Raw genomic sequence first — 12246 nt, 5'->3', positions numbered from 1 at the left:
GAGACGGGTGATTCCAAAGCAGAAATAGGACAAGGTCAAGAGAGTTCGAGAGGTAAGAGGCAGACCCAGATCACAGAATTCTGGAAAAGAAATCTTTTATTTCTGTTCCCTAGGGAGAGGCCCTTAGTTATATCCACAGGCACCTGATCTGATTTTAGATCCAGGACTCCGGCTCTGAAAGTTTCTTTGCTGGGAAAGACACTGGGCCTCTGCAGGCTGGGGCCCTGGGCTTGAGGTGTGAAGGCTCTATAAAACAAGCATAATTTCTGGAGAATATGCATCTTTGCTGTTTTTTAAAATGTTCTCAAAGGTCAGCAGCACCATGGGATGCATCTAGCAAGTGGGAATGGACAGAGGCCACCTTGAAAGAGAAGAATGTCATTTTGTGAAGTGCTTGACAAGCTGAGGGAACTGACAAATCAAAGAATTTAAATCTTTACCGTGTCTAAGGAAGCAGCGGCACGGAGATCTGGCAGAAAGCCAACTTCAAGGAGATGTAGAAGGAAATCCTGGTCCTCAATTCCATAGACTCTGTCAAGGAACAAAACCATGGCTGCCTTGTGATCTGGGCAAAACCCCGCTGACATGTCAGGTTCCACCACAGTACCATCTAAAAGGAAGCAATAAGGCTTCAATAAAAAGGATTATTCTGCATAGGTAAGGGTATTGAGTATCTGTTAATATCCGAACATTTTCCACATGTTTATGTTACACAAAGGCAACCAGTTCATAGCTTGACTGAATAAAATGCGTATGGCAACCTAAATCCAGGTAAACCTTATAGTATAAGTATGTGGTCTCATTCATACTCTGGGTGTCAAAGCAGTCACGCTACCTGACTCTCTTATGTAGCATAAGAAAAATACCCTGTAATATATAGTGTTCACTAAAAAGGTCCAATGAAAAGTGAGCGGCAAAATGATTCTGACTTGTATATCCCTGGAATGCAGCACTGGTGAGAATACCTGAAAGGCAGGTTCATTAACAAAGGAAATGAGAACAAGAGATTACAAGAAAAAAATCTCAAAAAGGACCATTTACTAGAAGATCTTAAAAGGTGATGGAAATTCAGAGCTATTTTTTGAGCTTTAGGAAGTTTATACATGAAAACTATCCTTTGATGACACAATCAAGATGCTGGTAGTAAAGGATCTGTATAGTTATGTTTGAAAACATAACAGAAATGCTAATCCTTTTGATATTTTCTTTCCAAATAATTCTTTTTATTCCTGTATTTTATAGAGTGCTGTTTAGTTATAACTTCTGTCTATAATATGTTCTTATTTGTAAGGTAAATTAGCATTGCTGTGTTTATAACACTGTATTAGAATCAGGATATTCTTGTGCTGTAAGTGCTGCACTGAACCAAGCTGCATCCATGCCTGCAAATGCAGTGATAATTCTACTAAATGCCAGCAACATGGGGCTGACCCTGCTCCTGCCATGAGCCCTATGTGGGCTGACTTGGAGTCCCATTGAATTTATTGGGTCTCTGGTGTGACTGGAACAACAGAGACTTGGTGGGGTAGCTCACATGACTGGAGCGCTGGATGGGTATAAACTGTTCAGGAAGGACAGGCCGGGGAGAAAAGGAGGAGGAGGAGTAACTGTATGTAAGAGAGCAGTATGATTGCTCAGAGCTCAAGTATGAAACTGGAGAAAAGCCTCTTGAGAGCCTTTGGGTTAAGTTTAGAGACAAGAGAAACAAGGGTGATGTCGTGGTGGGCATCTGCTATAGACCACCAGACCAGGAGGATGAGGTAGACGAAGCTTTCTTCAGACAACTAACAGCAGTTTCCAGATAACAGGCCCTGGTTCTCATGGGGGACTTCAATCAACCTGATATCTGCTGGGAGAGCAATACATTTTTGGAGAGTGCTGGAGGAAACAACTAGGGGACATGCTCCTCTTGACCTGCTGCTTACAAACAGGGAAGAATTGGTAGGGGAGGTGAAGTGTGTGGCTACCTGTGCAGCAGTGAGCATGAGATGGTTGAGTTCAGGATCCTGACAAAAGGAAGAAAGGAGAGCAGCAGAATACGGACCCTGGATTTTAGACAAGCAGGCTTTGACTCCCTCAGGGAACTGATGGGCAGGATCCCCTGGGAAGCTAATATGAGGGGGAAAGGAGTCTAGGAGAGCTGGCTATATTTTAAAGAAGCCTTATGGAGGGTCGCAGGAACAAACCATTCCAATGTGCAGAAAGAATAGCAAATATGGTAGGCGACCAGCTTGGCTTCACAGAGAAATCTTCGGTGAGCTTAAACACAAAAAGGAAGCTTACAAGAAGTGAAAACATGGGCAGATGACTAGGGAGGAGTATAAAAATATTGGTTGAGCAGCAGGGGTGTAATCAGGAAGGTCAAAGGACAACTGGAATTGCAGTTAGCAAGGATGTGACGGGTAACAAGAAGGGTTTCTACAGGTATGTTAGCAACAAGGTGGTGGTCAGGTAAAGTGTGGGACCTTTGCTGAATGAGGGAGGCAACCTAGTGACAGATGATGTGGAAAAAGCTGAAATACTCAATGCTTTTTATTGCCACGGTCTTCACAGACAAGGTCAGCTCTCAGACTGCTGCATTGGGCAGCACAGTATGGGGAGGAGGTAAGCAGCCCTCACTGGTGAAAGAATAGGTTAAGGACTATTTAGTAAAGCTGGACATGCAGAAGTCCATGGGGCCAGATCTAATGCATCTGAGGGTGCTGAGGGAGTTGGCTGACGTGATTGCAAAGTCATTGGCCATTATCTCTGAAAACTCGTGGCAATCGGGGGAGGTCCTGGACAATTGGAAAAAGGCAAATATAGTGCCCATCTTTAAAAAAGGGAAGAAGGAGAATCCGGGGAACTGTAGACCAGTCACCCTCACTGCAGTCCTTGGAAAAGTCATGGAGCAGGTCCTCAAGGAATCCATTTTGAAGCACTTGGAGGAGAGGAAGGTGATCAGGAACAGTCAACATGGAGTCACCAAGGGCAAGTCATGCCTGACCGTCCAGATTGCCTTCTGTGATGGGATAACTGACTCTGTGGATATGGGGAAAGCAATGGATGTGATATACCTTGACTTTAACAAAGCTTTTGATACAGTCTCCCACAGTACTCTTGCCAGCAAGTTAAAGAAGTATGGGTTAGATGAATGGACTATAAGGTGGATAGAAAGCTGGCTAGATTGTCGGGCTCAAGAGGCAGTGATCTTGGAGCCGGTTTTGTTCAACATCTTCATTAATGATCTGGATGATGGGACGGATTTCACTCTCTGCAAGTTCGTGGCTGACACTAAGCTGGGGGGAGAGCTAGATACACTGGAAGGCAGGGATAGGGTCCAGAGTGACCTAGACAAATTGGAGTATTGGGCCCAAAGAAATCTGATGAGGTTCAACAAGGACAAGTGCAGAGTCCTGCACTTAGGACAGAAGAATCCCATGCACTGCTACAGGCTGGGGACTGACTGGCTAAGCAGCAGTTCTGCAGAAAAGGACCTGGGGATTTCAGTGGACAAGAAGCGGATATGAGTCAATGGTGTGCCCTTGTTGCCAGAAGGCTAACAGCATACTGGGCTGCATTAGTAGGAGCATTGCCTGTAGATCGAGGGAAGGGATTATTCCCCTCTATTTGGCACTGGTGAGGCCACATCTGGAGTATTGGTTCCAGTTTTGGGCCCCCCACCACAGAAAGGATGTGGACAGATTGGAGAGAGTCCAGCAGAGGGCAACAAAAATGATTACGAGGCTGGAGCACATGATTTATGAGGAGAGGCTGAGGAAACTGGGCTTATTTAGTCAGAAGAAGAGAAGAATGAGGGGGGATTTGATAGCAACCTTCAATTACCTGAAAGGGGGGGCGTTCCAAAGAGGAGGGAGCTTGGCTGTTCTCAGTTTGACAGATGACAAAACAAGGAACAATGTTGCAGTGGGGGAGGTCTAGGTTGGATATTAGGAAACACTATTTCACTAGGAGGGTGGTGAAGCACTGGAATGGGTTACCTAGGGAGGTGGTGAAATCTCCATCCTTAGAGGTTTTTAAGGCCTGGCTTGACAAAGCCCTGGCTGGGATGATTTAGTTGGGGTTGGTCTTGCTTTGAGCAGGGGGTTGGACTAGATGACCTCCTGAGGTCTCTTCCAGCCCTAATCTTCTATGATTCTATGTTGGGCCCATATGTGGGTGCAGGGCTATGCCCAGGAGGAGTTAGTTGCAGGATCAGGATCACAGTGTACATCTAAACTAGAGCTGGAAGGTGTAAATTCCAGTTTGAGGAGATATACCGGCACTAGCTCAGATCAAGCTGGCACACTAAAAATAGAAGTGTAGCCACTGTACATGAGCCATGGGAGGGACTAGTCACCTCAAGTACAATCTGATCTGAGTACATACTTGGGGCAGCTAGTCCCTCTCACCTCTGTGACTACACTTCTATTTTTAATGTGGTACCTCAATCAGAGCTAATGTGGGTATGTTAGAATTTTAACTTACCTTCCAGCTCCAGTGTAGGCATACTATAAGTTCTGCTGGAGATAAAGAACAAACAACAAGATTGTGGTGCCAGAACTAGGGGTTAGATTACCAGTCTCTCAGGAAAAGAGATGGCGAGTTGGATTTTTAAAAATTTTTTGTAGAAAAATAGAGAAAATATGTTTGTGGGTATAAAGACATGGATTGTCCCTATGTTCCCATTGTGGAGCTGCCGATGTGCCACACCTTAATTTCCCCTGATTGGGACAGCAATAAATTCACTTCAACAGCCCAGGGCAAGGACAATCCAACACACACTAACAAAATAGCATGTCCCTTCTAACAAGCTTTCTGGACAGGAGCCGTCACAATAAACGGTTTGTAAGGTTCTCACCTCAGCACCCTAGTTCAGAACTCCCAAATGTTGAAGTTGACAAAACAAAATCTGACTTTGGTGTGGTTAGTCTGTCAGAGAAACCACCACCCACTGCAACCTGCAGGGCTCCTTGTCCCCCGACCCTCCCAGGCTCAGTTAAGCTTTCTGCTGAATGCTGTTTAACGCAGCCTCACCCTAGGGCAGGGCAGTTCCTCCTTGATTACACCCCAGGCTGTCAGGGTCCTATGCTCTAGCTTTTCCTTTAAAGGAGCAGCACACTCCATCACAGTGGGATTATTTTAAAAAAGGTCTTAAGGGGTTCTTCATATCTATTTGTTAGTATTTTCCAGAAAAAAAGAAAAAAACTTTATCTGAAACCTACCAAAAAAGAACAGCATCTTAAAGGCTTAAAACAAAAAAAAATTCCTTAAAAAGCAAACAGAATGTGCTAAAAGTAAATAGTATGTGCTAAAGTGGGGATCAAGCTCCAGTTTCTGGTGTCAGCATCACAGCCGTACTGTCACCCTTCCCCTCCAGCAACAGAAACATGGAGGAGCATGAACAGCCTTTTGATACTTGTGCCCAGTGCACATACTTCAGGAAAGAAAGTGCTCCCAGTGCTATTATAGATTCAGAAATGGTAATGTTGTGGCATTGTGATAAAAGTAGGGCTCTATAGTAAAAAGTGAGGGGCTTGTTCCATTCTCTGAGTGTCAATATATTCTGAAAATACAGAAATGTTGTGTTTTATTTGCCAAGAATGAAAACAATAAATAATGTTCATGGTATATTAAATGGAACGGTTTAAATTAAAAAAATCAGATAGACTTTTTAATAAAAGCCAGATATGAACAATGGAACCTGTCTTAAGTGTTACCACAAGAAGCCAGCTAATTTTGCTTGCTGAATAAATTGCACTGGAAACCTAAAGGATACATTAAACTAGTTCCTTAAAACAGAGGGCGCTTAGAAGGTGATCCTTCATGAAACTTATCTTGTTCTATTCCCAGTAATTAGCCTTCTCTACTTTCCCTCCTGTGCACCTTTAAAATTCCCACTTTGTCTACCATTGTTAGGAGATCTGATGGCCATTGTAGACCCAATGACGATCCCACTGAAATCAGTGGAGGTTTTGCCACTGATTTAAAAATGGACATAGAATCACTATCTAGAAAATCAAAGAAAGTGGTATGACTTTTCTAGTTCACATCATGAATAATTAAATTCCCCAGTGTGGGAAATATGGATATAAATATTCACATATTAATAGCAAAATTCAAAAGAATGAGTTGACGCGGGAGAAAGAAATGCACTGCAATCATCTTACCTTTAGCTATTGTTGGCATGTGGAAAGGAATGCTAATTACACCCACCAGATCTTCCAGGGGAATCAAAGACCGCAGAATTGACCTGATCCTAATGGCTTCCCCTTTGCCAGCATGGATTAGCTAATGGAAGAGTAACAAAAATTAACATTTTTTTCCCTGTAACTATATTTGCCTGCATACTCTAGAAACCTTCAGAAGTACACATTTACAAGAATGAGTGCTGAGCCAATGATAAAAAAACATACACATTTCACTCAATATATATTTCATTTTTTTTTACCCAGATGCAAATTTGTGGGACTTAGTGCTATAAAGGTTTTATTATTAATGTAGAATGACTACATTTTCATGGTGAAATGCTGAGACCCCTGGGAAGAGGGCAGGGTGTCAACGTGTAGTAGGCTTGGTGAAAGAAAATCCATGAGATGCTGATGAGTTCAGCTATTCTATCATCATCAGCTTCACTATCTTAGTTAGCTTACGGCTCCTTCAGGGTGACCATGGGTTTATGAAAACTAGTCAAAATAATGACAGGTTTCAGAGTAGCAGCCATGTTAGTCTGTATCCGCAAAAAGAAAAGGAGTACTTGTGGCACCTTAGAGACTAACAAATTTATTTGAGCATAAGCTTTCGTGAGCTTTTATTTTATGCTCAAATAAATTTGTTAGTCTCTAAGGTGCCACAAGTATTCCTTTTTTAGTCAAAATAATGTTTATTCTTCAAACAAAACAACACAAAAACACATACAGAGAATTTATAATATAGATACTTCCAGTTTTTGAGGATGCCTAACCCTGTATAAACCTGACATTTGGGGGAACCTGTGCAAGACAGTGTTATTTAGAGAAATGAGGCCATAGTTTGAACTTCAATGAGCACAAGTGGTTCCTACCTTATACTTCCCACTCCCACTTGTCAGTTTGCCTCATCCACTTGTTGCATCTAGTCATAACCCAGGCCCCAGTAATGAAAAAAATTACATACATATTTAAATATGGGAGTAGCCCTAATAAATTTGGTGAGACCACTGACATGCATCAAGTTAAGCATATGCATAAGCCTTTGCAGGACTGGGGCCTAGACTGTAAACTCTCCGGGGTGGGGTCTGTCTGTTTATCATATATCTGTATAGCTCCTAGCACAAAGGACCCTGATCATTGACTAGTATCCCTAGGTGATGCTAATACAGTACAAAGATCATGGTGGAATACCACAGTCTATCTTTGGGAGTGGAATTGATTGTTCATGTTTTAATGGATGGCAACATCATTTTTACTTTCTTTTATATGTGAGTGATGTGAGTTCAAGTGTATGTAATGCGAGTAAAAAAATACTGCTTGTTGTTTAAGAAATAGTTTACAGCTGTGAAAAAAGAGGGCAGTTTGGTCTGGATAGTCTCACTACCACATGGGAGAACTTAGTTCAAGAGTATCTCTTTGATGCTTCAGGCAACTTTATGGGATATTTTCAGTCTCCTCGTAGGAAAGGAGGCAACCTGACATTTTGCTTTGTTCCTGTTAGCGACTGCAGAAATGCACAATAGGTTTCAGTGAGAGACAAAACAGGGAAGATTCAGGGGTTCTCCAACATTTTTCTTTGACTAAACCTTCTCGTGTATTCGGGCAAAATGGTGATCTTAGAGCCAGGTGGTATATCTTGACTGATGATTCTCTGCTTTCCCTACAAGCCCATACATACTGGTACACCCATTGGAAGTTCTGCACATGTAATAAGGGAAAATTACTGGAGCTCAGATGTGCCACACAGATTCTGAAGGCAGAATTTTGCCTCTGCACAGGTTACATGGAAATCCTTAAGAAACTGGCAACTGGACATTGGATTTAACTAATATCAAAATGATCCCACATACAGTTTATTTAAATCACATCTGCACATTTAAATATTATACTGGCATAACATTGTTTCAATACTAAGGGATAACATGTATTGCAGTGAAAAGGCCAATGAACTAAAACACCAGACTATCAGTAAGAAAATAGCTGTACTTGCAGAGACAAAAAACTTACATGCATTTCAGGGGCACAACGTCCTAACAGGTCAATCAAAGCAGCGTAAAAGGTCATGATGGCATTTCCCATGTGGATAGTGTCATCTTCTTCTTCCATCTCACTTTTTATTTATTTGTGACAGGAAACAAAATACAAAAAAAACAAGAGTTTTTCATCAGCTATGAAATCAGCACAAAGTTGGAGCCAAAGTCAGCTCACACTTACACTGGTTAAAATCCAGGGAGACTCCATCACCCTCAGAGAAGTTATTCTGGATTTATACTGAAGCAATTGAGAGCAGAATTTGGTCCTCAGTGATCATACTGACATTTCCATTCTTACTTTTTAACCTTTCGTTTTCTACTGTGCAAGCTATGTAATCCAATTTCAAGCACTCCTCTTTCAATAGGGGCAGCATTGCAGCAAGAGTAAAGTAACTAAGAAAGAGAATCTGTGTTTGTGGAGTAAAGAGGCATTTTTTTTTAACCTGAAAATATCTAAGGCAGCCATGTTGAGGCTTGGGCTGGATCCCTGGCTCTAGGACCCTGAGAAATGGGAGGGTCCCAGAGCTTGGGCTGCAGTCTGAGCCCAAACGGCTATACTGCATTTAAGCAGCCCCTTAGCCTGAGCCCCACGAACCCTAATCAGCTATCATGGGACAGCTGTGGGTGTCTAACTCCAAGGCAGACATACCCTAAGACTCCATCCAGCCCTATGGTGTTTGAGAAGAACAATAGGGGAAGCACAAGCTACATGCAGTCTCTCCCTAACTCCACAACAGGAGACTGGTTCCTATCTACACCTGACTGATAGGAGCAAGAAGGAATCCTAAAGATGCTGTTCATCTTGAAAATAGTCATCCAGACTGACATTTGTGAGTTCAGGGACAGTTGCAGGGGCCTCACTTGGCTGAAGATGCACACCCAATGGAATTTTCGGAAGAGGAGAGAATATTTCCTGCCCCACATCGTCAGATTATGTGATAATATTTTAAAAATATGGTAAAAAGAAATACTGAATTCCATAAATAGGATTATAAAACAAAAGGTGTAGGTAAACTGAACAGCCCCATTGCACCTACAGAGTTTTACTGGATCCATTACTTGGGGAAGGTCCATCTCTAGTAGAATCTTCTGATATTTTTATTGCTTCCTCCATGGCAGCAAGTAACCCGTTACCTCCTTCCCCTCTCAATGCTGGACCAAAGCACTCAGGACGACGAATAAGTAGCCTGACCACAACATTAGCATTCTCTTCAACACTCTCTCCTAGCATCATACAGAAAAAATATTGGTAAATGGATCCATTCAGTGTACATCTGAGATATGATCTGATATAAGGTGGGTGATGAATACACATTACATATGCATCAGTACAAGGCAGATTGGACTTAAATATGAAAGACAAAATTCAACTTTATTCAGCTGTTCTTAAAAAAAAATCAGATGTATGAAATTGTGTAATGCCAATAGAAAGAAGCAAAGAAGATTAGTGTTTACATATTTAAATTCTTTCACTCTTCTGTTGTTCAATTCTGCCTTCAGAAATTTCATATGATTAACACTTACTTGATATTGTGAAATCAAAGAGACGGAAAGTGTTAGACCTTGTGTGAATTTCATCAGCATATAGCTAAAAGATTTATAAATGAAACTCAACAAATCTAGTAGCATGGTTATAAGCTATTAGACCAATAGGATGAAGCTGAATTTTATATTACACACACACAAGCACACAACTTCTGATGATTATTGCAATGAAAGTTAAGTATACAGTAACAGAATATTTATTTCACTGAATTTTAAATTAAGTTATGGTCCAAAAAGTGACTAACACATATGCCATTCACCTATGGTAAAATTCGTACCAGTGCCAGAGGGCTAGTGCAAGAATCATTGCACCAGTTAAACACTTAAACCAGATCTTATATAGGCTTCCTGAGCCATATAAGTTTACTTTGTTCGTTATGTCATGACCTTTGACTGTATCTGTAATTTAAGTGCCTGTCTGTATGGCGATTTAGTGCCCAGCAAGCTGGGGCATGAACCTAGAGTGCTCCAATCTGCTGTGTACTAAGAGGCTGTGCGGATCCTGCTGCTATGCACTACAGAAAATTTAGTGTGCTATAGCAGTCCACATAGCAACTTAGTGCATGGCAAGCTAGAGCGCTGTAGAGTCAGACCTCAGCTTTCTGTGCAATAGATCACCATGTAGACAAGCCCTCAATGACAAATTTTACATATACAATTATTTAAACATTACAGAACAGTACCATTGCAAAAAACTGCAAAGCGAAGAAAATCCAGATACCGCTCTCCTTCAACTGGATTCCATCCAATGTCTGGATATCCCTTAAAAACCAGCAAAGGGCAGCTTTGCAAACCACATCCAGCCAAATAGCGAACTACCTAAAAATAAGGTAAGATGAAAAAAGACAAACATTTATTGTTGAAAAGGAGAAAGTTACTGTTTTTAAAAGGTAGTTTACTCAAACTCCCTCCAATCTGGCTTCCACCCTCTAAGCTCCACTGAAATGGCTCTAACTAAAGTCTCAAATGACCTCCACTTGGCCAAATCTAAGGACTAGTACTTCATCATCATCATCATCCTCAACCATCATCTACCAAACATGATCTACATCATGAAATCTTGTCCTCTCTCTTCTCTTCCTTCTTCTCTCATCATTCCTTCAGCACTTTGTTCAGCACTTCTCATTTCTGCTCCAACTTTCAGCGAGTGTCCCAAATGACTCTATTCTTAGTTCCCTCCTGTTCTCGCTTCACACTCTATCCTTATTCAAAAATAAGTTTACAACTAGTCTCTTTATCCTGACACCTTTCAGATATGCTCTTCCATTCTAACCAATCTCCTTCTGTCCAAACTAAACTCTTGGCCTGTTGTTTTTTTGGACATCTTCTTACCGATATCCAGGCATCAACTTAAATTCAATGTACCCCAAAATGGGCTCTCATTTCCCTCCTGTCCCCCAACCTGGCCTCTTCCCACTTCCTCATTTCTCACTCACCATCGACAACAATTCCATCATCCCTGAGACACAGTCCTGTCACATGGGTGTCATCTTTGATTTGGCCATTCCTCTAGACCCACAAATCCAGGCTACACCTAAGTCATCCTGCTTCTTCCTGAACATCTCTAAGATCCAGCCTTTCTGTAAGTGCAGATAAAACTCCCATCCAAACTTTCTTCATCTCAGGTCTTGACTACTGCAATCACCTCCTTGTTAACCTTGGAAAATGCCATCTTGCCCTTCTTAAATCCATTGATGCTGCTGCAAAGATCATCCTCCTGACTTGGAGTTCCAGTTATCTCACCCTCCTACTTCTCTCCACTAGTCCCCCTCCTTCTCCACATCAAGCACAAATTACCTGTCTACACTTGTATGGCCCTTCAGAACTTAGCGCCATTCTACATTTTATGATACTGAGATGTCCTCTCTGCTTTATCACCAACCTTTAATGACCACTAGTTGAATCTTCCTTTAAACACATTTGCACTTACTCTCAGGCTGCTCTCACACATGAGAGGAATGCCCCAAAAAAATCTGCAAAGCCCTTAACATTTTCTTCTTCATGGGAAGATCTATCGTAGAAAATTTTGCCAGTTTGACTACACCAGAACACCTGAACCAACAAAACCCTCCCAGCGCAGACACTGTTATATCAGTATAAAATTGCTTATACTCTTACAGCTTATGCCAATTTGGGGAACAAGCATAAGCACTTTTATGTCAATATAACTATGCCTACATGAAAACAATGAGGAGTCCAGTGGCACGTTAAAGACTAACAGATTTATTTGGGCATAAGCTTTCATGGGTAAAAAACCCACTTCTTCAGATGCATGGAGACTACACTGCAGCTTTTACTGATTAGCTATGTCAGCAAAAAAATCACTCCCTTATCCAACATAATAACTATGCTGGTAAAACTTTTAAGTGTAGATTAAGTCCCAGTACCTCCTTAAAACTCACTTCTGTTGTGATGCCTACAAAACACTTGACAGCGGCTAGGCAGCTGTAGTGCTGTAATGGTTGCTTATTAGGTTAATCATAATTGCTACTTTGTGC

At 41.6% G+C, this 12246-nt stretch overlaps 1 protein-coding gene across 1 annotated transcript in view; it reads right to left on the bottom strand.

Moving 5' to 3' along the window:
• RYR2 (ryanodine receptor 2) overlaps positions 1 to 12246 on the bottom strand; it is a 717900-nt gene that overhangs the window by 235276 nt on the left and 470378 nt on the right. The window contains exons 45-49 of the mRNA XM_084622892.1: positions 10432 to 10567; positions 9241 to 9427; positions 8178 to 8280; positions 6150 to 6270; positions 441 to 610 (exon numbers count right to left, since the gene is read on the bottom strand). Coding sequence (XP_084479018.1) covers positions 441 to 610; positions 6150 to 6270; positions 8178 to 8280; positions 9241 to 9427; positions 10432 to 10567 — 717 coding nt within the window. The remainder of the gene's footprint in view (positions 1 to 440; positions 611 to 6149; positions 6271 to 8177; positions 8281 to 9240; positions 9428 to 10431; positions 10568 to 12246) is intronic.

This window comes from Lepidochelys olivacea (genome assembly GCF_965140295.1).
Source record: "Lepidochelys olivacea isolate rLepOli2 genome assembly, chromosome: 3".
NCBI lineage: Eukaryota > Metazoa > Chordata > Testudines > Cheloniidae > Lepidochelys > Lepidochelys olivacea.
Note: the sequence above shows the minus strand (reverse complement) of the source record. Positions and strands in the feature narration are given on the sequence as shown.